The sequence below is a fragment of the Haemaphysalis longicornis genome, unplaced genomic scaffold, assembly GCF_048455015.1.
Source record: "Haemaphysalis longicornis isolate Haplotype H1 unplaced genomic scaffold, Haemaphysalis longicornis Haplotype H1 scaffold_8, whole genome shotgun sequence".
Taxonomy (NCBI): Eukaryota; Metazoa; Arthropoda; class Arachnida; order Ixodida; family Ixodidae; genus Haemaphysalis; species Haemaphysalis longicornis.
Genome location: NW_027526445.1, coordinates 194,051,111 through 194,079,042, shown reverse-complemented (window position 1 = coordinate 194,079,042; position 27,932 = coordinate 194,051,111). Strand labels below are relative to the sequence as shown.

Here is a 27,932-nt window from a genome sequence, read left to right as displayed (position 1 = left end):
GAATCTGCGGCACAGCCAGAATAAAACAAAAGAGGAGGCAACAAATAGGAGGCCCTGCAGCGGCTGCCAGTGTGACGGGATTAACATTCTTCGGGACAGGTTTATGCTGATGAAGCTGTTCTTCCCCGGCCCCTTTTCCCCTTCCCTCCCTCATTTCCATAGCCCGCTTAGTTTGCAGGTCCATTTGCCCCTCTCCCTTGCCGTAAAGAAAAGCCACAAGTATCGTTCTTCGGCATGCTGGTGTTGCCGGCCGAGAACATGCACGGGCTGCAAGTAGCTTGCCAAGGCACGATGTTAGTGAGGCGGGCCTGCGATTTTCCCCTTTCAGCTCTTCACCGATGCAAGTTTTGATGCACAAGGACGCGTATACCTCTACCTTACACCCTGCTCACGTAGTCGGTGCCGAGACTACGGCTGAGTTGTGGAGGTCTGCGATCAGCTTAATTGTGATGCCATGAAACCCAGCCGCTGATCGTGTGTTGAGCTTGGTGATAGTCTCATTCACTTCGGCGTTAGTGATACGACGGCTGTCCAGAGCTGAGTTTGGAGTAAAAAAGGGAGACACCGACCAAAAGAAACTTAAAAACTTAAAGTTTTTAAAGTTTTCAAGTTTCTTTTGGTCGGTGTCTCCCTTTTTTACTCCAACATGTTTCCCGACCAGACGGGTTTCCGTCAAACCCTCGACTTCAGAGCTGAGTTTGGTTCCCCGGTGTATGGTCGTGAAGGTTCTTCTGTACCTTGGGGCATGTACAAGTGTTTCAGTTTATTCAGCAGTGTTCGTGAATGCAGTCAGGTAAGCACGCCGTTGCGTTGAATGATGAGCTTCCCTTCGGGATTTGGCAGTCTCCGGATACTGTGCCACGCGCGTAGTGCGCTCGTTTGGACCTCCCGGCGATCACACGCGTCATCCCAATGTTTTTCTGTGTTCTTGTTTAGTCGCCGTAGGGGACTGCTGCGTCTGTCTGCGAATTCGCTTCCGGATGCCCTCTTCGGCCTGCTACACAGGAAGCAGTTGCGAGTCTACCTGTTCGAGGCTTGCTTCTTTGGGAACGGTGTTCGCGGCTATGTCGATGTGCTCCTGTATGGCCTTTACGCACTCCTGGACATGATTAATATTATAGGGCAGTCTTCTGTTCGTCGCACTTTAGGTCTCTGCAGTCAGTTACTTTGTGCTTGCGCCCCACCCATTTGGCTGGCCCTGCCACGGTATCAGGGTCGCAGGCGTGTTCCTCCACTGCGCGTTGTTGACGTTGTCAATTGTGTCCCATATACCTGCAGACGCTTTTCTTGTGGGACGGAGCCGAAACGACTGTGCGGGTGCGAGGTTTCGATGCTACAGGCGCCGAACGTCGTGTGCCTTCTTTTTATTCAACAGGCTAATCTGAGTGAAACCAAATCCAACGTATATTTTAACTAAGCGAACGCCGGCACTATCGGCTATGTGCTCATGTCTTGCTCAGAAAGCTTCCCTTGAGCTGAATGACGGGGACACGTATACATATAGGGTGCACGCCGCCAACCAGTGTCCGTGTAGTTTGAAGAAGCCTCGTACTTCGGCTCCTTTGTGCTGGCGTAAATGCTCTTTGCGACGCGAGATAGAAGGGGTCTCAAAATAAAATACGACACATCTTTCACAAATATCTGCTTTCAGGCCTACCTACGAAGCAGGTATGAGCGGTCGCTAAACGCATGACTGCCTGGTGCTCAGTCACCATATAAAGTGCTGGGATGACGCAAAACAAGCCGTAATCTAAGATGAGACGCGTAGGCACGAGCTCGTCTTGTTTCCCGCCCCATTTCTCGTGGATCGACAAAGTTAGGAATCATTGCTGCCCCGAATTCGGAACCGGATACATTGCATGGACACAATCCCTTCGGATCGCAGAACAACAGCGGCTATCCGAATGAAAAACTCAGTCTGCCTAACTGAAAAAAATTGGTAGTGGCTTAGCTCTGCTATGCCATGATATACGTAGTGTGAGCTAAGGTTCAGCAATACAGTCCAATCCAGTCTTATCCAGTCCAGTCCAATCCAGTCCAGTCCAGTCCAGTCGCTGCTCCTCGGGCATGCTCAGCACGGCTCTTCACGAGCCACGTGAAACGGCTATCAAGCGGCTCCGGTTCAGCGTCAGATTTGGCTACTGCGCAATTGAGGCGCACACCTGGGCACGCGCCGGCGCCAGTGCGTCTGCCGCGGCTATGGCACAACACAATCCAACACAATCTACCTTAATCCAATCCAATCCAATCCAAGCCAAGCCAAGCCAATTCAATCCAATGTCCCTCGCGCTTGCGCAGAACGGCCCTTCACTGCACACGTGAAACTGCTCAACCTCGGCCAGTGTAGCTTACGCTACAAAAGGAAGCTGAAGCGGTGGACAAGATTAAAGTGCACATTAAGCCCCTAAACTTAGTTACCTCTACTTTTATGTCCTCCTAGTCAGCACAACAACAAAAAACACTCAGCTTCGGGGAAAATGTACAAGAATATATCCTTATTCGTGTAGCGCACGGATTTTTAAATTTTTCTAGTTGACGGAATCGTATGCTAACGTTATTATTAGAGGCCCCGGCCGCGCACAGAGCAACGGCTTTGTATTGAAGTATTGTAGAGGGCATTCCATGCAAGCGAGAGAGACAGCAGCAGACATGCCTGATTTTTTCCATGCGCGTGGGCCGGCGCGGTGGTCTTGGAAGAAGCCGAGCCATGCGCCACTGTATGGTAGGGTGCAGGCGATAGTGGTGATGGGCGCTGCAGAAGTAGTAATGGTGATGATGATGCCGCTACAATATGTTCTGCCACATTTGTACCGTATGGCATTCACACAAGAATGCACCCGAAACAAAACGAACCCGAAATATTGTATCACACAAAAAATTAAAGAAGTGAGCTGGATCAGAGAAAAATGGGGACTGGGGTGATAACAAAACAGAAGTTTTTTTTTTTTCGTGCGACAAAAGTCCAGAAAGACTACACATTAGATCACAATGTTTATCGCGTGTGCTTTACCAGAGGCAGAAAAAATGAGACCGCATGGGAAGGTGAAAGCACTCGGTGGAACTCCGGAGGTATTCCTTGTTACAATTGTTTCGTACACTTGTGCAGCACTCCTGCCACTGCCATCGCGACAAGCTCTTTAATGCCAACACGGCGCATGGAATAGATAGTCTGTCAGCCCACCTGCCAAATACGCGCATCTGGTTCTGGCCATTCTGCGTGCGCACTTAATTGTCGACAGCCGTTTACCGGTCCCGCTTCTCCGCTATGAAATCCCGATCGAGCACCCCGTGGGGGACTGTGGCTGGCCGTCTCGCTCTACAACTGCAGGAGCGGAGCGAGGCTTGCAACGCGATGGTGCTCGTCCTGCAAATAGGACAGGAAGACACAGGCCTTTGGCATTAGCGGCGGACTCCACCCACTAAAGCGGGCGACGGGGCTTCAACGAGGCAGATCCTTACGGGACACATGGCAAGTTTATTTGTTCGTGTACTATAGCGCATTGTTTGCATCAGGTGTCGGTGTCGAGGACCGCGAGTGCCAGCTGCCGCCGCAGGCTGCTCCGGCGGACATGCCTGTAGGCGTCCATCAGCATCGGGTCCTTGGGGCCCCACAGCCGGTTGGGCCGCACGGCCTCTTGGACGTTCTGCGAGGAAGGGTCGTTTTTGGCACGTGAGTGATGAGCACCACTCAAGTAGCGTGCACGCCCGCCCCAGCTGGTCATGTGACAGCTGTAACTTCAACCCCGCACTCGGTACAGCAAGCTTATGGTTACAAGGTTTTTACAAATGCGTGCATTATGTTTTGGTCCCAGCGTACTCTAGAAAGATTGAGGGGTGCAATGTGTTTGAATATGCATTGTACCCGCATGTGTATTCGTGCGTAAATTGACGACATGAGCCCTAACAGAACAACAGCGAAGACACGCAACGTTCTATCATTTCTTACACCGCCGAATTTATATTTTTTTGTTGCGCAAGCTTCACTACGCTACCTCGGGCAATCTTCTCGGGGTTACCAGTTTTGCCCTTCAGCGCTAGAGGTGCCCGGCACGGACCGCGTCCCGATGGCGGGGAGAGAGGCGACAGGGGAGAGATAGGCGAGGAGGGAAGGGAAACGTGCGCGAAACCCGTGCGCGGGACGCGGTGAATTCAAGTCGAGGAGGCCGCCGCCGCAGTGACACCGTGCCCCACGAAGGAAGGCCGCGAGGCCACGTGCGGCGCAGAACAGTGTGCGATAGAGGAAGACGAACATCTAGCTACGGTTCCTCGTACAATGGCGAGGCTTAAACAACGCCGTGAGGCGAAAAAGAGGAAAAACGCTAGTGCTGCGGACAGCTTCGCAACCTTCAAGTCTTACGCATTATATGAGCTTCCTTCATTTTTTCCTCATGTCGCATACGTTTCTGCATGCAAAGCTTTCCACAGCTTGGGACTGTAGTCATAAAGACGAACATCGCGTGACCAGGCTTCGTAATGTGGTCGCGCAGGCACGCCAGTTGTCCATTCGGAAATAACTTTCACCCGTTTTCCCTGTTACCTGCTCTCTTTCGTGAAACAACCGTGTTCGCACCATGTTTCAGCAAGGGCGACATAAGCGTGTCTCCTCGAATTGTCACTTTGAACTGCCCCATGCTCCAGAACAGCTCCCTGTTTACTCACTGATGGAATACCCACTGCGAAAGCCCTGCACACGAGCTACTTCCGTACTGGCGAATCCAAGGGATTTGCGAGTTCGGATTGCTGAATCTGAATGGCACGTGCTCTCCCTTTTCCCTCCTCCTCCATCTGCTCCAACCCAATTCTTTTTCCCCTCCTCTCCCGGCTCTTGTCTCCCCCTACACCCCATTCACAATACCTTCCCCTACGACGGTCTTTCTCCTCTCCCCTCCGACAACGCCCTATTCCGCGATTCTCTTTTCTTCTCCGTCTGCGTGCTCCATTTCCGCCTCCTCTAGTTACATTAACATATATCGGCACGAAATTTTAGGTGGCTCTACATCTCGTGGCTCCACTCCCCCTTCCTCGCCCCCCGCCACCCGTCATGTTCACCCACTCCTACAGCCATTTTACACCTCCCCTTGCAAACCTTCTCCTCGGCGATTCCAGAGCCCTCGTTACCTACGTTGTTACAAAATCCTGTGTTTATGGCACACAAAATTACCAAAGTGACACCACATTTCTCAGGGAAGCTCCTCTATACGAAGCAGCTAATTGAGTCGGAACGAAAATCGGGTAAATTTTGCGCTGAGTGGGATTCGAACCCGGGTCACCCGGAATGCGAGAACCCCGCACCACCACAGCTCGACGGTTCTAGCTGACCAAAAGTGAGCCTAGCCAGTATGTTTTGGCCTTGACTTAGAGCAGTGCGTTAGAGTTGCACTGCAGGAACAACTTGAGCATGGTAATTACACAGGTAACAATTAGGTAAATAGCAAAGCACCTTTTTTCTAATAGCGCATATGCGGGGATCATAAGGTTGATTGGCCCGGCCTTTTCGTTACAGCAAGCGAAAGAGTGCTACCAGCTGGCAGAAGTTGTTCCCCATAGAGTTAGGCCTGACGGCGAACACATCTCTAACTTTGTGAAACCTAACCTAAAAACATTACACTGCGCACAAAGCAAGGGTGCTGTAAATGTTCATAAAATATTTACAAAGAGTTCCATTTATCTCCACAGCGGCGCATTGGATGACTGCCCTTCCTAGGCACACACTGCTTGCGGGAAGCCAGGCAGAGCTCCTGCGCCCTACCAGGCAAGCGGTGCAGGTAATTTTGGAGACTTCAAAAAGAGCGCGTCACCAAAAAGGTAATTTACAGCCAATAAATGCGTTAGAAAGAAAACAACGCATTGTGAACAGATTAAGGACTTGTCGTATGTCGGGAGGTATCGTTGATGTTGCTCCCGTAGAATTGCGTTTATAACTTGGGGAGAGCGAACCCTTTTAGACGTGGCACTGCATGCCCACAGAGCAAGCCTTCAGTGTTCCCTGTTTGAAATTTCTGTTCAGGGTACTTAAGGAGGAGTCGTGTATGAGAAAGTCTTGTCATGTCATACAGCTAGCCGGTTGGCTTGTGCCCGGTGCGAAGGCACTGCCGCCTCACCCGGTTGTGCTTCCGGTACGCCGCCAGGCAGGCGCCTGCGATGATGACCAGGCAGCCGATCACGACTAGACAGCCCATCACGCTGGCCCACAGCGGATACGCGTACGCACCAATCTTCGCCATGTCGCCGAAGGCCGCCAGCGGGCTCAAGGCCGTCAGCTGCGCGGAACACCTTCGGTTAATACAAGTGGGCTGTATAGAATTGTGTTGCCTCCCCGAAAGCATACTACGCCCCCCGGATATGGCCGAGGGGTTGACCCGAAGGATGATCAGCTGCTCGGGTTTGCGTCTCTCTGTCCATAAAGGATCTTTCGTCCACCCAATAATTTACAATGAAAGCGCGTTTTATTTTGATCTATACTTAAAACCGCAAACCATGAGAAGGGTGTGTTGTATAGTAACATTACAGTTCGCCCTCTCAAGAGCTGCGCCTTTTATCAAATTCTCCCCCTGCAAGCACATATCGCAACCTTCACCCGCTTACTTTCTAACGGGCTTTGCTAACCGGTTATCAGGATTTTCGACAGCAAAAATCGTAGTGCGAAAAAAAAATGGCCCGTTGTGATGCTTCGTTTCTTTAAGCTCTTCTCGTTTTTCATCTGTTAGCCGAATGGTTAATTAAAATTCGCGCGTTTAACGCACCGAAGTTACACCTGGACAGCGAGGTGCGCCGTAGCGCATGGCTCCGGATTAATTTTGACCACCTGGGGATTTTCAACAACGGCGCTTTCACCTCTATGGTATAACAGAAAACCGGCCGCCGCGGCCGGGAAGCCAACCCGCGTCCTTGTGCCCAGCAGCAGAACGCCTTAGCCATTTCCACAGCGGGTTTTAGCCGAATGATTAACTTACGCATTTATGTGATATTTCACGACATTTCATGGAGGCAACTTTGCGCAGAGTAAACCGGGACGCAACGAAAAAGAGACGCGAAGAGCAGAGCATGCAGAAAGCTGCGTTGGTCCTGGCGTTTGGCGTTTGCTTAGCCAGCAAGTTCTCTCTTGCGCATGCGCAATGAGTTGAAGCTGCTGCGAAATGGGCTACCACTCACCAGCAGGATTATGGGGCAGACAAATTTCCAGAGAAGCATGGTCACGCTGTGGACCGGCGTTCCGTGTATGAACTCGATGTCTCTGGCCACATTGTGAGGGCCTGCGTGGATGCAGGCCCAAGACTGAAAACATGAAAACACTCTGGCCCCCCTCTCTCTCTCTCTCTCTCTTGGGACGGGTACCTCGTATACCACGCGCGCCAAATAAACGGGCAGAAAGGCAGCAAAGACCCCCAAAGTCCTGGGTTCTGAAGGGGAGAATAATTATCTATACAGGTGGGAGGACCTGACCAATGTGAGCCACCAGAGCTCGCCACCAGGCCGCTCGGTCCGGTCCCTCCGGCGGCGCGAGCCAGTCTTGGAGAGAAGAGGGAGGAGGTGAAGGGGATTTAAGATGAGTTGAGAGTGACGGTTGCGAAGCAGAACAGTCCCAAAGAACATGCCGCATTCCTCAGCGTGATCTTTCGTCACGTATGTTTCCATGCCGTCTTCGTCACTTGAGATGGCCGATTCATTTCCTTGAGCTGAATGCGTCAGGAGGTCGCGGCGCGTTCTTCTTCCCGTTGTACTGCTGTCTGAGGCGCTCGAAGAGCCTCTCCTGTCGTGGCTGTTGCGGCGAGCGCTGCGGCTCCCCCCATAGCGTTGCTTGTTTTCCCTCGAGCGTTCGCGCCGATGCTGGTGGGGCCCTTCGTGGCAAGCCTCAGAGCTCGCGCCAGGAGTTGCTTCGTGATCAGCACGTGCTTGCCGTTCTTGTTGCTGTGGTAAACGCGGTGGCATTTCTGCTTGAATCGGCGTCGCCTGTTGTTGTCTGTAGTCATCAGATGGCGGTGGTGTCGGCGCAACCTGGCCGGCGGTCGTCCCCGGTGGTTCCATGGTACCGTGCCGAGTGAAACACGGTACCGTGTCGATACCTTGAAACACGGTACCTTGAAACACGGTACCGTGTCGAGTGTCACCTCGATAGGCTCCTGGTGCGATGGCGAAAAGGATGACCCGTAGCACTCGAAGCACAGACGTGAGGATAGCTCTTGACGGGCGACGAAATGCAGAGCGTCGGGACATACGTCCATTCACACTGGGCACAGCAGCGCTCCCCCCCCCCCCCTCCCCCATAGTGACTTGTCACTGTTGCAATCATCTCGACCAAACCAACCCCATTATCACCATTTTTCTCACGGTCTTTTCTCACGGTGTAATCAGCTCGTCCTTAGCTCGGTGAACGACGAGGGATCGTGGAGAACGGTTCCCACTCACCGTATATCCAGGTGATGGCGACAACGCCGTACAACGCCACGATGGGAACGGCAAGGCCGCCCACGTAGGCGTCCAGGAGGTTCATTGCGTAGAGTCCGTTCTGCCAAGGACCGGATAAACACGTCCAATTGAAGCAGCAAGGATAAGAAGAAATAATACGAGGAGCTAGCGTTTCGCTTTACAAGCCTTATGTGCAGGAAAATGAAACATTCCGGGGAAAAAAACCACGCGAAGACGAGGGCTAAGAAAAGAATTGAGAAACGCGAACGCTGCCTTTGTCCTCGTCTTCGCGCTGTTTTCTTTTTGTCAGAATGTTGACACACAACCCAGCTGGCCCAAGTTCGGAATTTACTTCTCTTTCCCAATCGAACTCCGCCAGGAGGCACAAATATATATGGAACTGCAATTTATTTCAGTCATCAAGAACGTAGCTATGCAAAAGAAAGGCAATAGCAGGTTATGGAATGGCTGCATCTCGGGGTTGCCATAATGCCACTATATTCAATATTTGCATGACTCTGCTATTTGTGCTTTGGCGGCTCTCATCGGCAGGCAAGATGTGTGCGGAGCCCCGAGTGGCGCAACACCCTCCGCTGCGAGTGCTCACTTGGGAAGAGAGTAGGCAGGAGAGCAGGAAGCAGAGGACGCAGAAGATGAGCGTGACCAGCAGCTTCTTCGAGGGCAGCCGCGCCTCGACCTCCACCAGCATCTCTTGCAGCGCCGCGTTCACCAGCGACATCTGCAGCAACGCGTAACAACTAAGTACTATACGGCACGGACCAAAGTGCGAAAGCTTGGTGAAGGAAAAAGTGCACATCTTTTACTGCGCAAGCACGCCCTTCGGCATAAACTAAATAAAATCCGTCGTCTCCACGAAGTATCTCGGGAGGTTCATAGAAAAAAACTTGTCTTCACCGACCAAATTTGGTCGGTGAAGACAAGTTTTTTTAAAAGGTTTATTAAAAGCGTAAGAAAAAGACGTTTCGGCTTCCGTGCGGAAGCCAAAACGTCTCTTTTTTGCGCTTTTAATACAATTTTTTAACTATGAACCTTTCCCCCGACCAGACGATAATTCGTCAAACCTTATATTTCTGAAGCTCGGGAGGGGCCGGTATTGGGGACCGCGTGTTGGTTGGCTGGCTGTCATGTATACCGGGGAACATGCGTGCGCGGAAGATCGGCCTCCAAATTAGCTGTCTACCAAATTAGCCTGACTGCGCTCGCGATCCTTTGCTTCTTTACTTCGGCTAAGGGTCAGTAGACCCCCGCTGCTCGAGGGTGTAACGTAAGTGTTCTGCAGGACTCTGGTCTTTTCGCGAAGCCCATCCTTTAACCGGGTTTTATGCGCTTCACGAAAGGGCAGAAATATGGCGAGAAAGTAGGGATGAGGCATGCAATTGAGCGCCACGAAGGGGATCTGATTGTTCGACCTGCGTGTGCAGTCCTTCGGCCTTTCTGTGCTCGCTCGTGCATGGCTGTCCCTTATGCAGTGTCCCAACCGCTGCGCACCAGCCACTGCAGGCAGTCAGGCTCACACAGCGCAAGGCGAACCTTCTGTGTCACGTGGCGCTGCACGTGTCGCGTTTCGGCCCCCCAACCGCTTCTTCCTATGCGGTTTGTATTTGAGATGGCTGATTTATCGCCTGTAAAGGCGTGGGAATAGCACCCAAATTCGAGATCTCTGAGCATCTAGCGGGAGCCTTTAGCGTGTTCGGCGTTCGTTTTAATGCCGTTTCGAGCTCAGGTAAAAACAGTTTTCGCTACAGGATATCTCACTAGTTTCGGCAGCCCAGCAGGACTGGTAGTAACTTGTAAGTTCTGATTCATATTTTCTTAAAACTTGTCGAGCCGCTCCGGTTGTTCAAGTGTTACCTCCCGAATACTCCCATTCATTTCTGACCTTAATAGAAGAGCCGTCTTTAGGAACGCGTGAGCCCAGCCAACCAGTCTGCACGGCGACCTTGAGGCCCGATGAGCACGCCTTACTCCGTCTATAGAGCACGGTGTTTCTCGCACAACCCTCGCACACCGGGCCAGTTTGCGTCGTCACGCTTTCTCGATGTATGGCAGCAGCTGCCTCCTTTGGCTGTCCTCCAGCACCGTCACACGCGTCAATTACAGTCCATCCTCTTTTTCCACTCCCTCAACTAGCTTAAATTGGCACAAAATAGGCATCCATGTTCACGGCAACATGTACCAAATGTTCCACCTCTGCGTAAAGCCGGGCCGCCCAAACCGTGATGCAGAAAACGTCTTCTTTTCCATCCTTGTTGACCTGTCAATCCTCGTCACCATTCTCATATACTATAACGTAAATTGGCGGCTCTGACGTAGCCTCTGTGACGCATATGGCGCTGAAGACTACGGCGCCGCTATTGGTGGGTTCCCTTTGCTGCAGCCAATCAGCGTTCCCGGGCTCTGGGGAAAACGCGGGTGCGCGTTTCGGCTTTTCCGGCGAGCAGCACTCCGGCACGGAGTATTTTTGTAGGGACGAGTGCCCACCGTCGCCTTCCGTCACACGAGCTTAGCTGAGTTTGCAGATATAGCGCGTTGTTTACACGGTATGAATAACGCTGAAAAACACGGAGGGTATAGGCGTAAACGCCGCTGCACGCGCTACCGCGGCATGCACGGTGGACAAGGAGCCCGCTGTGCATGGAATGTATGCACGACTCGGCATGCACCGCAGCAGCTAAAACGTGTCACCGCCCGCCATTGCAGGACCATTGCTGAAAGTGAGTTTACAAAGGCGTGAAAAGCGGTGATAATGCGGTGGAATATTGCGCTGGGGATTGTCGGCGCGGCTCGGTAAAGCGGTGGCCGAATAACTGCGGCGATGCTAAGCCTTCGTTGCGCGACCCGGCCTCGGGGGGACCTGTTCGCCACCACAGGGCCGCATGCAGAAACGCTAGCGGGCCGCTAGTCAGTGCCGGTCTTAAAGGGGCACTGGCACAAATATTTTGCATCTTGTTTCTTTTGTTGCGATAAGTAGCAAACGACCCACTTATCACGTGTAGAAACCTCATTTGCTTCAGCGCGCGACGGTTGTTTAATTAAAAGCATTTTTAATGCGGCCAGTCGCAGTTTCTGTTTCAGCGCAAGCAGCGAAAGGCTGGATTTGGTATAAACAAAGCTGCCCACGTGACTGTCGGACGGATATCACACAGCCGAGCTGCCGTAGCACCGCCGATGCCGCGTCGGCGGCAGTTTCTGCTAATGCCCTTACGTTCTGATCTCATCAGCCGCTTCAGTAAAAAGCGTTTGTGGACGTCATGCAGGCGCCGCGAGTGCAAATTTCTGCCGCAGCAAGAAAACGACGCGCGAAACTCGAGGCAGTGATGGGGAGACGCGTGCAGGGAGCAGCCGGCCGGCCTGCCTACACGTCTGCCTACAGATGTGTTTGGCTTGTCACTACGGCGGATATTCAATTCCCGCTCTCGTAAGCGATGAAGATGACGATTTTTAATGCAATTCGCCATCACATCATTAGCTCCTTTCTCGTATGTGCTGCCTTGTTTGGGGCTTGGGTCCCATTTCGTGCAGCGGCAACAAGCTATCGCTCGAGCTACCTGCGCAGGCCTGCGCGACTTCGCGGCCGTGCACCGCCGCCTGCGCAGCGATCGCGCGGCTCGCTCAGTGCGCTTTTCGTCTCACCGGCGCGTTTTCGCGTGCAGTGTAATAAAAAGCAATAAAAATAGAGTGCCTGGAATCGCTGTAGAACTTAGGTCGCGGCCAGCTACTCGATGAGCCAACGAAATTCCGCCTCTGCCGCCAACGATCGGATCGTTCGTTGGGCCGTATTCTTCTGATCCGATGCACGTCGGACGATCGTGACGTCAAAATGACGTGAAAATCGCTACCGCCCCACCCTCGGAGATCACCGGTAGTACGACATGTCCCGGAAGTGCGTGTCGAGCGCCTTCGGAGACAATCTCATAACTTTGAAATGCTGCTAGAGCGGAATTAATAAAATTGTTTGGATATAACAAAGCCTTTTCTGTTCGCGTGTTTTCACGGGCACTGCCGTTGCTGCTACTGCTAGTTGAACATGTTTACACGCATTTATTTTTTTACTTTGTTCGGTTATGTGGCGCGAGGTACAGCTGTTTTTAAAGGAGGGATATTTGAACGCTGAGTGCAGTCACAGGACAAAGATGTCCCACCAGGGTGTTCTCTTGGGACGAAAAGCGACGTAAACGGTAGTGCACTTTTTCGTGCAGCTTGTAGGACCACTCCATCGTTTTTCGACACTTTAACGCCCACTCCAGAGTGGGAGAAAAAACTGTTGCTGCCGTTTTATACAGGACTGTGACGTGAGTATGATATTTTCATCGATTTTCTAACACGATATCGTTTTTCGGCCACTCTCTCTTGTGCAGGGAATTAACACCGTTTTGCAAAACGCACGTGTGCGTGTTTTGCGCACGCTCAGATTGCGTATTTACATTATTGCAAGCTCGTTTTAATTTTTCTGATGAAAGCAGGACTGCAAGTGCAACGTCAATGGAAAATAGTACTGACTTCCAATCTTTCGCGCCCCGAAGATAGGTTTCCCGCCTAGCTTTGTTTCATGAGCTATATTAACATGCTACTCTGCGTGACCAACTGCTCTAACAGCCTCAGCAAGTATGACATCACGTTGACCACACCCCCAAATTTGGTGTTTAATCATGTAACATGAAATACTTTGCTCAGTCTTTTCTTAAAACATCCCGAAAATCAAACTATAATCACTTGTTTCTACAAGCATAGGTAAAACTGTGCAATCGGGTGTAATTTTTGGGATTGAGCACCTGAACTGTATTTTTACGTTAGTATATTTTGTAATTCCACTTCCCTCTTTAATGCCTCTACCCTTCAGAGTAAAGGAGTAAAGTATATCGCAGTACGCTTCGTTAACAAAGACAGGAACCGCATTTTTAACCCTTTGTTGTTTTTTGGCCGTTATGCTTATAATACACACTTGTTCAGACACGCTGGTTCTGGAGAGCTGCTGGACGTGGAAGGCCCTGAACATTGAATTTCGCCGGAACAAGCAGCACTGTGAGCCTCAACAAGGATGGGTACTCACTATGAGCACTTTAACAAGCTGGAGTAGACAAAGCAGTTTTGGCATTGCATCACAAGCATCAATGTGCCCTTCTTTATTTTAGGGGCGAAGCTACTCTTGCTCGGGCTCTGTCCCGTCCCTTGTTGCTGCTGTACACGGCACCACGATGATGATTGTGGCAGGATCCCCCTAGGGTTGGCCAACCAAAGATTGGCCGAAGAGGTCAAAACGTTCAATGCGTTCGTTGCTACCCCACAAGGAGGAGAGGAAGCAGAAGAGGTTGTCGTTCGTCGCCTGCAAGCTCAAGACACGTACCGGGGGTACGCGACACAAGACGCTCTACAGAAGGCGACGGCCAAGGTGGCTAAAATGTCACACAGCGAATTCGCCATATTACCCATGGAGATTCTCATCGTCCCAAACAAGCCCTACATAATCACCACAAACATCGACGTCGTCGACGGGCTGGTCAACGGAGCGGTGCACAGTCTCAAGCTTTGCGAGCGAGGAGTGGTGGTCTTGACGCGGCGGCGCCCGGTTTCGATCCCACGACCCTCTGGCCTCGACGAGAGGTACGTGGCGCAATTCCACAAACCGAGACGCGAGCATGGCTACGAACGCGCCTTATGTCCTTCACTCTTTCAGGTGGTGCGCGCCGTCAAGAAGACCTATAACCATATTTCACGGTTTCACCGATAAGCATTTTAGCTTCGCCCCTCTCATCATCATTCACTTCGTGAAGATGGCGGGATTTTTTTTGCAATGAAGATAGCCTTTGTTTCTGTACACTTTAAATAAGGCTGCGTGCCATCACTGCAGAAATGCTATTGTTAATTTTATCACATATATATTCTTTTTTCAGTGTTGGTTACTCTTGAACGGTGCAGCTGCATGCAGGGGAGAATAGGAAACAATTCAAAATAATTTGTCGCACTCTTTTATTGAGGACAAATTCAATACACCTTTCTAGATGTTGCTATCGACACATCACAATTATTTCTTACAAGCAGGTGGCCTTCATGATGGAAAAATTGGCCATGACAGTGAACTCTGTGTTAATAAGAGACATTCTCTGACATTTGAAGTATGTTTATTGTTTTGCATCAACAGTGGAGATACATACTTGCATATTCTTTTAAGTAAAATGATGTGTCAGAGATTACAAACAAGGTCACCGTGCAATGGTTGTGCTAGGTCAAAATATCAGTTGACAGTGGTGAACTAAATGTGCCCAGATGAGTCTGCAGTATACTCAGTATTTTTTTGTGTGTGTGGTACAAGCATCATCATTCTTTGCTTCACAGCAGAATAACGGTTACAGAGTAATAAACAGAATTTTATGAAGAGAATCTTGACCGGTCTCTATATTCACAACAAGGCCTGACTACCCATCTCACCATGGCTATCCCAGATCAAGCAACACCGTGTCAGGACATATATATAGTGACCGAAAGCAAAGCAATTTTCTCTATTACCCTCATACAACCATGTCAAACACAAAACGACAAGAAGCTTCTCTACAGCAAACAATGCCGCGTCAGAGCATAATATATGCTGCTTGAAACAACAACAAAACAACTTTCTCCCGACAAAACAAACACCGCACAGCACACACAATCAGAAATGAAAGTTAAAAATTACATATTCAGTGCCACCAAGTTGTCTGAGAGATGCGTTGGTTGCCCTGCTCTGCACCTGCCTGTCTTTCAGGAGCAAAAATCAACGCGTCGGGAGCAGGCACCTCTTCAGCCGTGTTGTCTGTATCACTGCCCTCGTCCACTTGCTGCTGCTGCAGCTGTTGTCGTCAGTCGTTCCAACAGGTAGATGTTGGCACCACACAACACACTCTGAGAATGTAGGCTGCCAGAAGAGGCCTGTGAAGAACTGGTGCTATTGCAGGCAAGGAAAACAGCTCTTGAGAACTGCAATGTTGCACTTCACGACAGACCACATCGAAACATGTGCGGCATTGTACTTTTTCTTCAGGTGTCTGGGGCCTGGATGACGAGCAGTGGGTGTCATGAGCCACGACTCGAGCAGGTGGCCACCATCAACCCCAGAACTCACCAGGCTTTATACGTCGACAAGAGGGCGGCCAACAGTGAACAGCCTGTCACACAAAGGCACTGTAATCGGCAGTCAGGGCCAGGGCCTTCATATTGGCGTCGCACAACTGAAAGAAATACATAACACAAATATGTACTACAGCATTAAACAAGTACAAAGTTTGAAGAAAGGAACAGGTAATAAACAAGAGCAAGGATACAAAGAACTGGGTTACTTGGAACTGATTCATTCCGCAACTGCATGCAACGACGAACGACGTCGCCGTGTTGTATGAGCCTTTTCTTTAATCTTCGTTGTTTCGCGTAGCAGGGGAAGTAGAGCATGCTAGCGACCTGAGAGGAAAATTGTGGACTTACAATTATTGATAAGGGCCCTCCCACTCATCTATATGCGGTACAGCTGCGGAACACAGCCCCCGCAATATGATTATTTCACTATGTGTCAAGGAGAGGGAAACATGTCAGCCGAAGTGACAAGGCGCCGAAGCAGTTGACACACGATGAAGGCGGGGCGAGGGTGATATACATCACGCATATATTACACGGTTCGTTATGAAGTCAGTTACACGCCCAACACGATACACCTGTTTATCTTTCTTTATAAGCTTTTTTCTTTCAAGACGCCACCCTATTGCGATACCTCTGAACGTGTTCATTTTAGCTACATTTACTGACATACCTTTTCATTATTATTTCACTTAAGGGAACATAGGCTGGAGTGTTAAAAGATTATTTACATATGTATCTGCTAAGTTTTTTTTTTTGACACACTATTTGATCATCCACAATTGCGAAATTTATGGGAGATCACTGCCACCACACGACACCGCTCAAAACAAACGCATTTCAGTGACTACTTTTCAGACATCGCGCTCCTTTTCCCTTCGACGCAAAACAATTGGGCTACATCATTTTTTGGTTCCGTAATAAACGTAGCCAAGTAGTACTTACCACCGTGCTTACGTCGCCGGGGTATCCAAACCCCTCGTGTGTCGGAGCTCCGTCAGTGCCGACACGACAGTGTGAACGCTGCGACTGGCGGCGTGGTGCGACAGTGTTTCATGGTGGCAGAAAACGCTTTGCAAAGTGTCAGTTGCGAAGAGGGACACAGCACGCACAGCACCTTAGTATCTGTTGACACTTCGCTGCACCTCGATGGCCGATAAGGGCTTCCAATTTCAGCGCCTTGGCAACTGCGTGAATGCTGCGGCTGACCGACGGCTGCGACATGCCGACAGTATCATCGCTACCGACAATCTGTTGAAAGCTGCCGGTAGCGAAGAACCTTAGCGCGCACATTACCTTCGCTTCCGTCGACAGCCCCGTCGCACCTCGAGGCCTAACGTGCTCGTAGAGTGCGTCGCACAGCATGCGCGCGCTTAAAGTCGCCGTCGCTCAGCACGCGGGTCCCTATGTCAACGCTGAGGCACGGGATCCTCTTCCAGCAGCTCCAAAAGTGCGAACACAGGCGGCATAAACGCAGCCATCTCAGAATCCGGTGTGCTCTCAACGGCGCCGGATTTCACCCCTCCTTCGTGGGAGCCGTTTGGCTACGGGACGTCACCAAAATATAGCCAAAATGTAGCCGCGTGACGCAGGCCGGCTGACGTTTACCGCTCCGAGCCAATCGTGAGACCCCATCGGAAAACAACCCCGCCGGAAGGGCGTCCGAAATTTTTCCGACGCGCGTCGGACGCCCAGCAGCAACGCCGCCCGATCGGAGCGGCGAACCGGCGACGGTGCGGAAGCGGCCAACACAAATTCGTCATGTGTTTGTATGTTGTTTATTTACTTCACATTCAGGGAATGTCGATTGCGGGAGGTCCTCCTCTGGCTGCTCGGTTGCGTTTCGCACAATTTCAAGTTGATTTAGTCTGTAGGCTGTATTTGTTTCTAGGCTGTATTTGCCGCTGATATTTTACAGATGATGTATGTGTGTTGACACCAATCTACCTCTGAAGTTATCTCGCCTTCAAAATTTTGTGTCAGTACTCGTTAAAGCGTGAACCGCATGGCGCTGGCGCATTTTTGCACGCGATTTGTGCGCGTCGGCGTTGCGCGTGCGTCTTTTTTTTTTTTTTTTTTCACGCCCGCGTCTACGATTTCGCGTCCGCTGCATCTTCTACCTCGGTCAGAAAATGACGCGTGACGCGCGCGGCAGTGGGAGGGGCCTGGCGACTGGCGCCATGGGGGGCGCGCTCCTCATGGCGGCAGTTACCCCGTTACAAAGGGGAAGCCGCTAAGCATCTTCACCACACGTTTCGAAGTGACCGGAACAGCCAGCTGGCCCCGTTGGAGATGTTCAGGCTTACCACGGCAGAGGATATTTGACGGGCGCTTTCCTTAGCTGCGCGGATGGTGCTTTATTTATTTATTTATTTATTTATTTATTTATTTATTTATTTATTTATTTATTTATTTATTTATTAGTAATACTCTCAGTGCCAATGGCATTATAGAGGGGAGTGGTTACATTCATAAGTATAACGAAAGAAAAAGCAGCGAAAGAAATACATATCAAACAAACATCTTATACAAAATTAGGCAAAACAACAATAAAAGAAACGCAGCAAGCAAGCATAGCTGCACACAACAAAGAATGAATTACACAATGTTGACTATGGCATTTTTGAAAAGCGTGTGATTTACAATGGTTGCTGTCGGAGAGGGAAGGCGATTCCATTCTAGTGACGTACGGGGAATAAACGACTGAGAAAAAGCGGTCGTTCGACTTGATGCTATACCGACTTTGTAGGGCCCTTGTCGACAACACTGTCAGCTCCTTTCCTGCACAAGCAACTTCGTTTGTGCCCTGAGTGGCATTTCAAAGAGCGGTCGCTGGAGCTGCCCGCACCCCTTCCCGGTCGGCGCTGTCGCCATGTTGCCGCCGCCAGCCGCGCCGCGCATACCGTGCGGGTGGTTGCAGAAAAAGCTCTATGCGGTTCACGACCAGTGCGGTCGCACAGGGCGCCAGCGAGAAGGGGGCGCCGACCTGCACTGCACTCCCCTCCTTGCGGCCTCTCCACCATTCCGTCCACCAGAGATGACACTTCGGCGGTGCACTTTGAAGCGAGGCAGAAAACGCGTGCGTCCAAATCATCCCAGAACCAATGCGCAACGGCGAATTAATGGACCTTCCAAGAAACGAGGCGGCTGCGGGACGTGGCTTCCGTAAAACCTAACTCAAGAATAGCCTTTGCCGTCCGACACTTTTCGGTGCCTCGACTCGTTTCAAGAGCAAAACTTGTGCTGAAAGGGCGCCTCGTGGCGAAGTGATCGGCCCGAACAGTAAGCTCTACTTTGGGTAGAAAAAGGGACGCACAAAATTGAATTGATCTTATTATTGAGTAAGGAGCGCTTTTATTGCTAGCACTGTTACTGTGTAAATGACTATGAACAAAATTTCCTACAATGGTCTGGCTTCTTCGGAAAGAGCGATCATGTTTTCTGGGTCTGGCAATGTTTGAAAGCCTCGCTTGCTTTTATTTTTGCACGGTGTTATGGCCTTCGCCCCGTGGAAGGCATCCCATTGAAATCTCCCCCCTCTCATGTTGCAGACTGACTGAAGAAAAACTATCTTATGGCACCCGTGGCTACAGATGTTACCACCTGCGCATATTTTTTAACCGGTATATTTGTTCACTAAAAAAACACAGAAATGCTAAAATTACTGGCGTGTGAAAGTTTTCAAAGAGAAACGGAAATACCTAGGAATGTCCTTACAGTATGCGAGAAAGCTGAACTTTAGTATTCGGCTAAACAAATTAGCCTGATCAATCTTGGCAAACCTTGCACGTTCTACAACACTACTTGAGCATGCTGAGCTGATATTTACAAGGATTATTTCGCCCCGCTAGACTTTTGCCCGTGCACGTGTGTGTGACGTAAAGGAGTGCGCCAAACTTTCACCACCCCAGACCACATCCGAGGCACTCTTATTCAGCACCGAACATATTCATGATGAGACAGACAGGCGGAATAACTATCGACCACAACTGGGCGATTGGGCCAGCGACGTCTTCGCCGTCGTACGTCGGGCAGCAAGGCCTCTTTTTTGGCGGGGATGCCGTGTTGTCGTCCGTCGGGCCGGTCCTCTTGGACTTGAGGGTTTGGGTCACGCAGGGCGGCCTCCCAGCGCTCCTCGCTGGTGATGGTGATGGTGAGGATGGGATCGGTGCCTGGGTAGGCTATCACAGGCCCGTATGCGTGAGGGGCAGAACAATACGGATATGTAGATGTCAGGACATATCGCAGATGCACGATGGCATGGCTCTGGAGCTGGCGATAGATGATCGCAAGGACCGGGATACAGGTGGGTGAGGACGTGAAAGTAGTTTGGTATACGCCACGTGTCCAGGTTGTGTCCCTTGCTATTCAGGCGCAGACCAAGGACCCTGGTGGTGTCGACGGTAGGTGTGATGTTGCCTCAAGTATTATATTCATGATGGTAACTATAATATTTGTTTCAGTTTCAATGTAAAAGCCAAAATATGCCTCTACTCCAATGTCACCTTGCAAGCTTAACGCTGAAACTTTGTCATTTTGTCGATATGTTATTACTTATTTGGGGTATCTAACGACAACTCTTTTAAGCGTATCCTCAGGCGTGCCACAAGGCTCTGTGTTAGGACCTTTACTTTTTTTATTTTTATGTGAATGACATTGCAATGGTTGTTCCTCCTTTTGTTGATGTAAGATTATATGCAGATGATTGCCTCTTGTTTTGTCATGTGAAAAGTGTTTCTGATCAAATGCTCCTCAATGATGCTCTTCGATGTATTGATAACTGGTGTAAAAAATGGGACATGAAAATTAATCTCGATAAAACTGTTTGCATGACAATTACAAATAAAAAATCCCCCCTAAACTATAAATACACAATAAGCAATAGAGAAATTAAGAGTTCTACTGAGTTTAAATACTTAGGCGTTACTCTATCCAGCAGTTTAAAGTGGGACAAGCATATTGACCGCATTACAGGACTGGCGAAGCGAAAGCTGGCATTTTTGAGAAGGAAACTGAGAAATGCAACACCTTCTGTTAAATTGTTGGCCTATAAGACGATTGTTAGACCAACGCTGGAGCACGCAGCTATCATCTGGGATCCGTATATTAAGACTGAAATTAACAAACTTGAACGAGTCCAAAGATTGGCAGCGAGGTTTATTTATTCAAATTAGAGGAGAACACAGTCTGTATCACTTTTGCTTGCTAGGGCTGACCTTCAACCATTAGCTACACGTAGGAAAATAGCTCGTTTAAAATTTATTTATGACTTCATAAAAACTACAAACTGGATCCCGGAATATACCTGCGCCCCCAAGGGCGAGTGTCGGCTCGTACCAATCACTCATTTGTTGTGCAGGCGTATTTACCGAGGGTGGATGTATTTAAGTTTTCGTTTCTAGTGCGATCTATTGTTGATTGGAATGCGCTTCCTCCCGAGGTGTTTACAGGAAGTAGATCCTCACAGGACTTTCAACGACGGCTGGACTTGTTTTTTGCCTAATAGTGTGTATTGTGCACCTGTTCACCTCCCACCCCTGCTACAGCCCGCAAGGGCTAGCATTATTGTAAATAAATAAATAAAATAAAAACAACTAGCGCGCCGGCTGTTTTAGTTCGCTGGTATTAAGACCTCCACTTCTGCATTTCGCCCATGTTTCCTTGCCTGTCCGGTCCTCTGCGCAGCACGCTTAACCAATTAGGTGGCGCACGCACGTAGTACTCTAAACAAATCACGTAATTTTACGGACGCATTCTTCGTAAAAAAAAAAAAACGGAAGCCGCTGTCGTATTTTAGAAGACGACCGGAGCGCTCAATTTTTGATGGCGAAAACCGAAACACTGGCGGACGTGGCGTTGTCTATCTCACTTTTTCAAACGTGGTGTTCCACAGTGTTTCTCCACTGCCCGTTTCAGTGGCGACAGCGGAGAGGAGTTTCTTATTACTCCTCCTCCTCCAAATTAAAGCTCAAAGTCTTATTTAAGATCGACTATACATGGCAGATGAAAATTCATCATTGCCAATTTTGTCCATTGAAAACTGTGTCATCTTACATCAATATGTTCGAAGCCGTATCTTCATTCGCAATGTTAAAGGCTTGCAAGATTCCGTTATGATATCTGAGTTGCGTTTCCCGTTCGCTTGCTTTCTGTGCTTTCAGTCGTATCACAGAACAGCGTATAAATCACGCTGTCGTTTCAAAGACTTTAAACCCGTTGATAGTGATGTGTTGCAAGCTTGTGTATTGGTATAGTTTGTGACTTGCCCTTTTATGCCTTTTTTATGCTCGCGGCTTTCATAGGTTTTCATGCAGTTTTAAGCGCTGAATCGCTATCTTGCTCTGTCTGTGAAAGACGACCTCCACAATTGGCTCTTTCTCTCTCTGTGCGTCTGTGTGCGTGCGTGCGTGCGTGCGTGCGTGCGCGCGTGCCTGCTTATACAAGGGATTTGGAACAATACACTGGAAGACAGGTCGCTCTATGAGAGCGTTTCTATAGTGTTTCGTGCGCCTAGCACTGGATGGTTACTTACAAAGTTTTAAAATCAGACAGTCAATATTGGCGCTTTGCCAGTGCGCGCTAGCTTCTTGATGAACGACTGCAGTTGTTTGTCATCTTGGTTAATGCAACTTAACTTCCTTATGATTCACGAGCCTCTTTTAAGTGCAGAGCACTTTAGGCGCTCGCCTTGTCGCCCTAGCTCGCTCGCTCGACCCAACTATATATAGCACCAAGGCGGCGTCCCGGGGTAACGCTGTTGTTCGCGGCGTACCCCAGAGGCTTCGAAAAAGCCAAGCGGTTTATATAGTCATAAGCGTTCGAAACTCGTGAAACGCTGGCGCTTGTCATACATCTTCCCGTTGTTTAGCGCAAACTATAGGTACATTTGAGGGGAAAATATGCGTAATTAACCGGCAGCGCCTGCGTTCCTTTAGTATAGGACGCCCGTTGGCTTGGTTTTTACGATGGTAAGCGCAAAATCGGGCAGTGCAATGCCGACACGTGCGGGGAGAAAAGCACAAAGAGAACAGAACTCTCGCTGGCGCAGTTTCAGGCGGGGGTGCGCGAGCACTGCCAAGGCGGGAAATTTGAATTGCATGGGGTGATAGCAGTAAGCGGATAACGGCGGTACAGCCCATTATCGCGAATCACTGCTCTGCACTTCCGACAGCTTTCACATTGAGTGGAACGGCTTTAATTTTTTTGTTTGGGCCTTTTAAGCCGTAGTACCTGCTTGTGGTGTACGTGCATAGTCTGCGACCGACTGGGACCTTAGGCGGCGTCATGCCCGAGAACCTAATTCTGGCTGGCGCATTGATTCGCAGTCCCCGTTGCATCCTTCAGCCACCGAAACACATAGCTCGCATGAATGAACTGTCAAACACAATTTTGTTTTATGATTAGGCATCCTCCTTGCAAAAGCAGTCGCGAAAAGGCAGTTAGAGAAAAAATCCCCCGCTCCGAGTCTGTGTAGGAGACGGCTTGGACCGGAGTGCAGCGCACGAAACAAAGCACGCTTGTTTTTGTCATTTGCAACGGAGTGCACTTCCTAGATGATTAACTGAACGAAACTTGGACGAACTAGGGTTTGTTCCACCGGACAAGCCCGTTTTATTGACAGCAGACGGGAATTCCGCAATATTTAACTTCACTGTGGACTACGCAATCTTGCAAACTGAACAAACCTCCGCGTAATATTAGAGTCGTCTTAGTGGCTAATTTTCATGCAATTGGTTTAGGTACAGCTTCGTTAAAATAAGAGTCACAGCCATTTTTTGTATACTGCCTCCGCGGATGGCCATGTATTGGCAGCTGCAGGCGGGAATATTTGCAACTGCAGCGAACTAAGTAATTGGGACAAGCGAATGAAACTCGGCCTAATAGTATATGGTCTCACGCGTCATATAATTTGTTTCCGAATAGCTTGACAAAACAAGAGTTTGAGGCATTTCCTGTAATCATCCTCCCTCCGTAGATGACCATACTTCACTGCAGAACCCCCCCATCTTGCGAAAACCAAGCTTACACAGAGACCCTCAGAGTCGGCTTCACCTTTAAACACAATTGCAATGCTGGTGTGGGCGCCGATGTAGTCGTGCGGCTGACCCTACATTTATTTACTGAGGAGGATTCGGTGGCAGCAGAAGCCCCGCGAGACGGGGAGCGCCCGTGGAATGCGGCCGAGCAGCGCAGAGGCCTGGGTGTTCTCTTTGTGGCGCGTGGCTCGTCGTGCCTGTCGAGGCCACGCGCTGGTGACGCTGGCACAGCGGTCCATGGTGATGATAGTGGCCGCTACAGGGCTCCCCCCCTAGCGCGGAGTGCGGTAAGATGAAAACAAAAACAAGAGTAGCTAGCCAGGTAAGCAATGTACAGGGTGCACAGTCAAGGTCCTTAATCAGTCCAAGTCAAAGGGATCAGGTATAATCAAGTGGTCATGCTCAGTTCCTAAAGAGATTCCCGTAACAGTCCAGGTTGTCGTCATGAGAATGTCCGGAGGGCATTGCATGCCTCCGGTGGCCTGGCCTGAGAGTGCAGTAGCGGACGAATTTGAGCACAAATCGGCTGGTCCGCTGCCAGGCTACGGCGAATCTCCACATTAACACAGCTGATGGGACGGGTCTGGAAGGGCGGGCGCAGTAAGGTTAGCGTCCCACGACGTGAGTGTGCCCATGTAGTAGCAGCACGCCTGATCCGTCGAAGTTGAGGTGGGGAGGATACAGTCGGGCGAAGCATAAACTGGCATGCTTTACGCGGAACCGGGAGGCGACGCGGATGATGACTGCGGCGTTTGCGTGTTGCGGAAGTCGAAAGCAGGTTTTGATGAGCGTGACAACCACGATGGATCCAGCGCACGCGTGTCCGTCGTTTGCATCGCCGAAGCAGGCGGTTGACGTAAAATTCTTGCTGTTGTGCCAGCGCAGAAGACCGCCTTCGTGGTCGGCGCTTGCGACGTCGGCGGCGACGTTTAAGCTCGACGGCGAAAATGACTGCTTGCAGGGGTGTCTTCAAGTCAGGAGAGGGTACTTTTTCGTTAGATGGACCTTGTTGCTGATCCATTGGACGCGCAGGACTTGTGTCTCGCAAACTCTGCGTCCACTCAGCCATGCTGGCCATGGTAAAACTGCACTGTAGAGTCGACTGGCCGGGGTTGGCCGCGTGGGTCAGAAGGTTGTGGGTGACACCGTCCTTCCCATCGGTGTTCTGGTAACGGAAGGTTGTACGGGGCTGTGGGAGCTCGTCGGAGGATGCGCTTTCCTCGGGGTTGGTTACGAGCAACACAGTGTGCGTCTCGTGCGTGCTTCTCGACGACTGCAGTGGAGGGGTAGAGGACACGTCAGCCTCATCACAGATGGTTGAGATGCGTAGTGATGCAGCGCCTCCGGCCGACGTCTCCTGTTGTGAGGACGAACATGGCGTGTTGGGTGCATGAATTGCGCTTACGTCCACAGAAACCGCTTGTTTGAAGGGTGGTAACGGCGGTGTGTTCAGGCGCCAGCCCGGTGGTTGCGTAAAGCAGGCAGGCAGCGTGGGCAACAGACTGCTGGGGTGTGAGGCGCAGTCGTTCATCGTTGCCGCTGCGCTGCCGTCCGCTCGGCATAGCGTGGTCGTAGTAGCAGTGTCATCACGGGGCGGTACCGCCGACGCCAGCGTGCTGGTGTTTGGAACAAGGTCCCCGGCCGGGGTGGTGCAAGGCCGGGCGGCTGGCGTGGGTGGTTTGAGGTACCGACCATAGCGCGTCAGGAGGACTGTCCTGAGCTCGTCGTAGGGCTGGGCCCCAGGCTCCAGCAATGTGAAGACCAAGCTTGATGGTAGGAACTCATACATCAGTGAGTAACGTTCCTCCTGGGCTGTGATGTGGTACAGGTCAAAAAAGCACTCCATCTGCATTAACAACACCTCGGGGTTCTTGGGGTAGAATGGTGGGCGAGGTGGCAAGGCCGTTGCATCGAGTGTCGTGGTGTAATCACCCGGAGTCGAGTGGCTGGGTGCAGCTGGCTTGGAGTGGCCGAAGGTGGATGGCTGACGTTCAGCGAAGCCCGGTGGTGGTGCAACGTTGCTTCGGTGTCGCGTGAAACTCGTTAGTGCACGAGGGATGCTGCAAGCTTGATAGCGCGGTTCCCTTTTCATTGTGCGTGACTGACCGCGTGCGAGGAAACCGTGGAAGGGGGCGATGCAGCGTCCTTTAGTCGGGAATGACTCGAGCCGAGGCGCGCCATCACGTAGGCCTGTAGCGTGTCGTAGGGCCGCTCACCATGTTTTAGCGGCTCACAGCGTAGGTCGGCCGGAAGAAGAACGGTGGTGATGCGGTAGCGCTCGGTCTGTGAATCGATGCGGCGGATGAAGAAGTGCGCTTCCATTTTATGAACCAGGCTCGGGGGTAGCGTCGCTCGAAGGCCGGGTAGGGCGGCAGCGGGCAAGCGGAATGGGGCTCCATACTTCCGACGTCCGGGTCACCAATTATTGTAGGCACCGATGTAGTCGTGCGGCTGACCCTACATTTATTTACCTCGGAGGATTCGGAGGCAGCAGAAGCCCCGCGAGACGGGGAGCGCCCGTGGAATGCGACCGAGCTGCGCAGAGGCCTGGGTGTTCCCTTTGTGGCGCGTGGCTCGTCGTGCCTGTCGAGGCCACGCGCTGGTGACGCTGGCACAGCGGTCCATGGTGATGACAGTGGCCGCTACACTGGGAACACATTCCAGGGCAAGTATAAGTCGTCTTTAAAAAATACGAACGCCCCAGGAGGTATGTTTGTTTTTCATACTCTCAAGGTGTTGCGCGCAGTTTTACTATTCCGGCAATTTCATTGGGCGCCGCAATGTGGGGCTACGCTGGCGTGCATTTCTTCTCTACATCGCTCTGTAGTCGGAGACAATCTTCTGTACCGTAGCCATAGGCAGCTCCGCTGTAAAAATGTTTGCCGGGAGGGGGGAGGGAAGGGGGTGCTCGGCAAAAGCTCGCACAGGGCGCCGAATTAGGAAAGGCCGGCCCTACCGCTACCTGTTGGTGAAAATGTGCGAGCTTGTTGTGTTTGCGCCCCCCCCCCCCCACCTATGTGGCCTTCAAACTTTGCTCATTTCCTTTGTTCTAAAACTGACCCAAATCCAATTCGATCCAATGCTCCTCGCGCATGCGCAGCACGGCTCTCCAGGAGCTCTCTCTCTCTCTCTCTCTCTCTCTCTCTCTCTCTCTCTCTCTCTCTCTCTCTCTCTCTCTCTCTCTCTCTCTCTCTCTCTCTCTCTCTCTCTCTCTCTCTCTACCTACCTAACCTTTTGTGAACATTTTATTTTGTTCTTGTGAACCTTTTCTGAACCTTTTGTTTACAGATGTTTCGATACACGGTGCTGTGCCGTGAGCGCGGACGCTGGACGCCGGACGGACAAGCCCCTAAAAGCTTGACGCACCGCGGAGCGGAGCTCATGGCTGCGCGTATCTCGAAGCGGCAAGGGCCTTGTCCTGTTTCTAAGGTGGTCTTGCGCCAAGTCGGTGAACCCGTAGCGTCCACAGTGTTTTGGAGACGCGAGGTGAGGAAGCTCCGTGCCGTGTTGCTGGTTCTTTTTCATGGACGACAGCTCGGTTAATACTCACAGCCTCTAAACCATTTTTGCCGGAGCACGTGCCTTGAATAGCACTCCGGCGATTGCGCACGTAAAAGCGAAACCTTTGGAACTCTGTTTGGGGCCCCTTTAAAACTACATTTAACAACGCGTACCAGTTTTGGGCGGGCGGACGGCGAGGGCGACCTATACACCGCTTCGACGTCTGCGCCACCGCAGCCGGCTCTGATGACGTCTCCCCTCTCCACACGAGCTCTTTTGTTCTCCGTGTGCGGGCCTATCTGTGCCGACATGCTTCGTCTACAGCTCAGGCGGTGATGCAATACATACCTGCGCGGTGAACGAAAGGAATACGAAGGCCGCGAAGAAACAGCTGCTGGCCAGGCGAGGAAAGGTAAACGTGCCCAGCGCCATCGGAAGCGTCACGAAAGGCACTGCCTGGCCTGCACGGAGGTACGGACATGAGAAGAGGATGTGTGAGAATCATAATGCTATGGCGCCATCTCTTGTTGCGAGACTACCCGCGCGCCCGCTTACGTAATGTGGCCCTCAACAACCCAGGCCCGGAATTACGGGCAGCCGTATTGTCGGGGGATGCGACGCTTCTTGCTCAATTCATCCCTTGCACATAGCGTGCATCATCATCATCACCAGCCTATCTACGCCCACTGCAGGGCAAAGGCCTCTCCCATTATTCTCCAATTACCTCGGTCCTGTGCCAACTGTGACCAATTTATCCCCGCAAACTTCTTGATCTCATCTGCCCATCTAACTTTCTGCCGCCCCCTGCAACGCTTGCCTTCTCTAGGGATCCACTCTGTTACCCTTAATGACCAGCGGTTATATTGC

General features: G+C 51.0%; 1 protein-coding gene across 1 annotated transcript; it reads right to left on the bottom strand.

The window, feature by feature from the left end:
- Positions 1-3,466: 3,466 nt before the first annotated feature.
- On the bottom strand, positions 3,467-9,145 carry LOC144149320 (sodium- and chloride-dependent glycine transporter 1-like). The gene is made up of 5 exons (XM_077680883.1): positions 9,014-9,145; positions 8,407-8,506; positions 7,153-7,253; positions 6,102-6,260; positions 3,467-3,644 (listed from the first exon to the last, which is right to left on the bottom strand). Exons 1-5 carry the CDS (start codon positions 9,143-9,145, stop codon positions 3,510-3,512), a joined length of 627 nt encoding a protein of 208 aa, XP_077537009.1. The 3' UTR covers positions 3,467-3,509.
- Between the last annotated feature and the right edge of the window lie 18,787 nt (positions 9,146-27,932).

Excerpts from the sequence above, each read along its gene's own strand:
- LOC144149320 (XM_077680883.1), bottom strand. The coding sequence starts at position 9,145 with ATGTCGCTGGTGAACGCGGCGCTGCAAGAGATGCTGGTGGAGGTCGAG. Across the intron at positions 7,254-8,406 it reads CGCCATCACCTGGATATACG|GCCCTCACAATGTGGCCAGA; the intron begins GTGAGTGGGAAC and ends GCATCCACGCAG. Across the intron at positions 6,261-7,152 it reads TCTGCCCCATAATCCTGCTG|CTGACGGCCTTGAGCCCGCT; the intron begins GTGAGTGGTAGC and ends TGTTCCGCGCAG.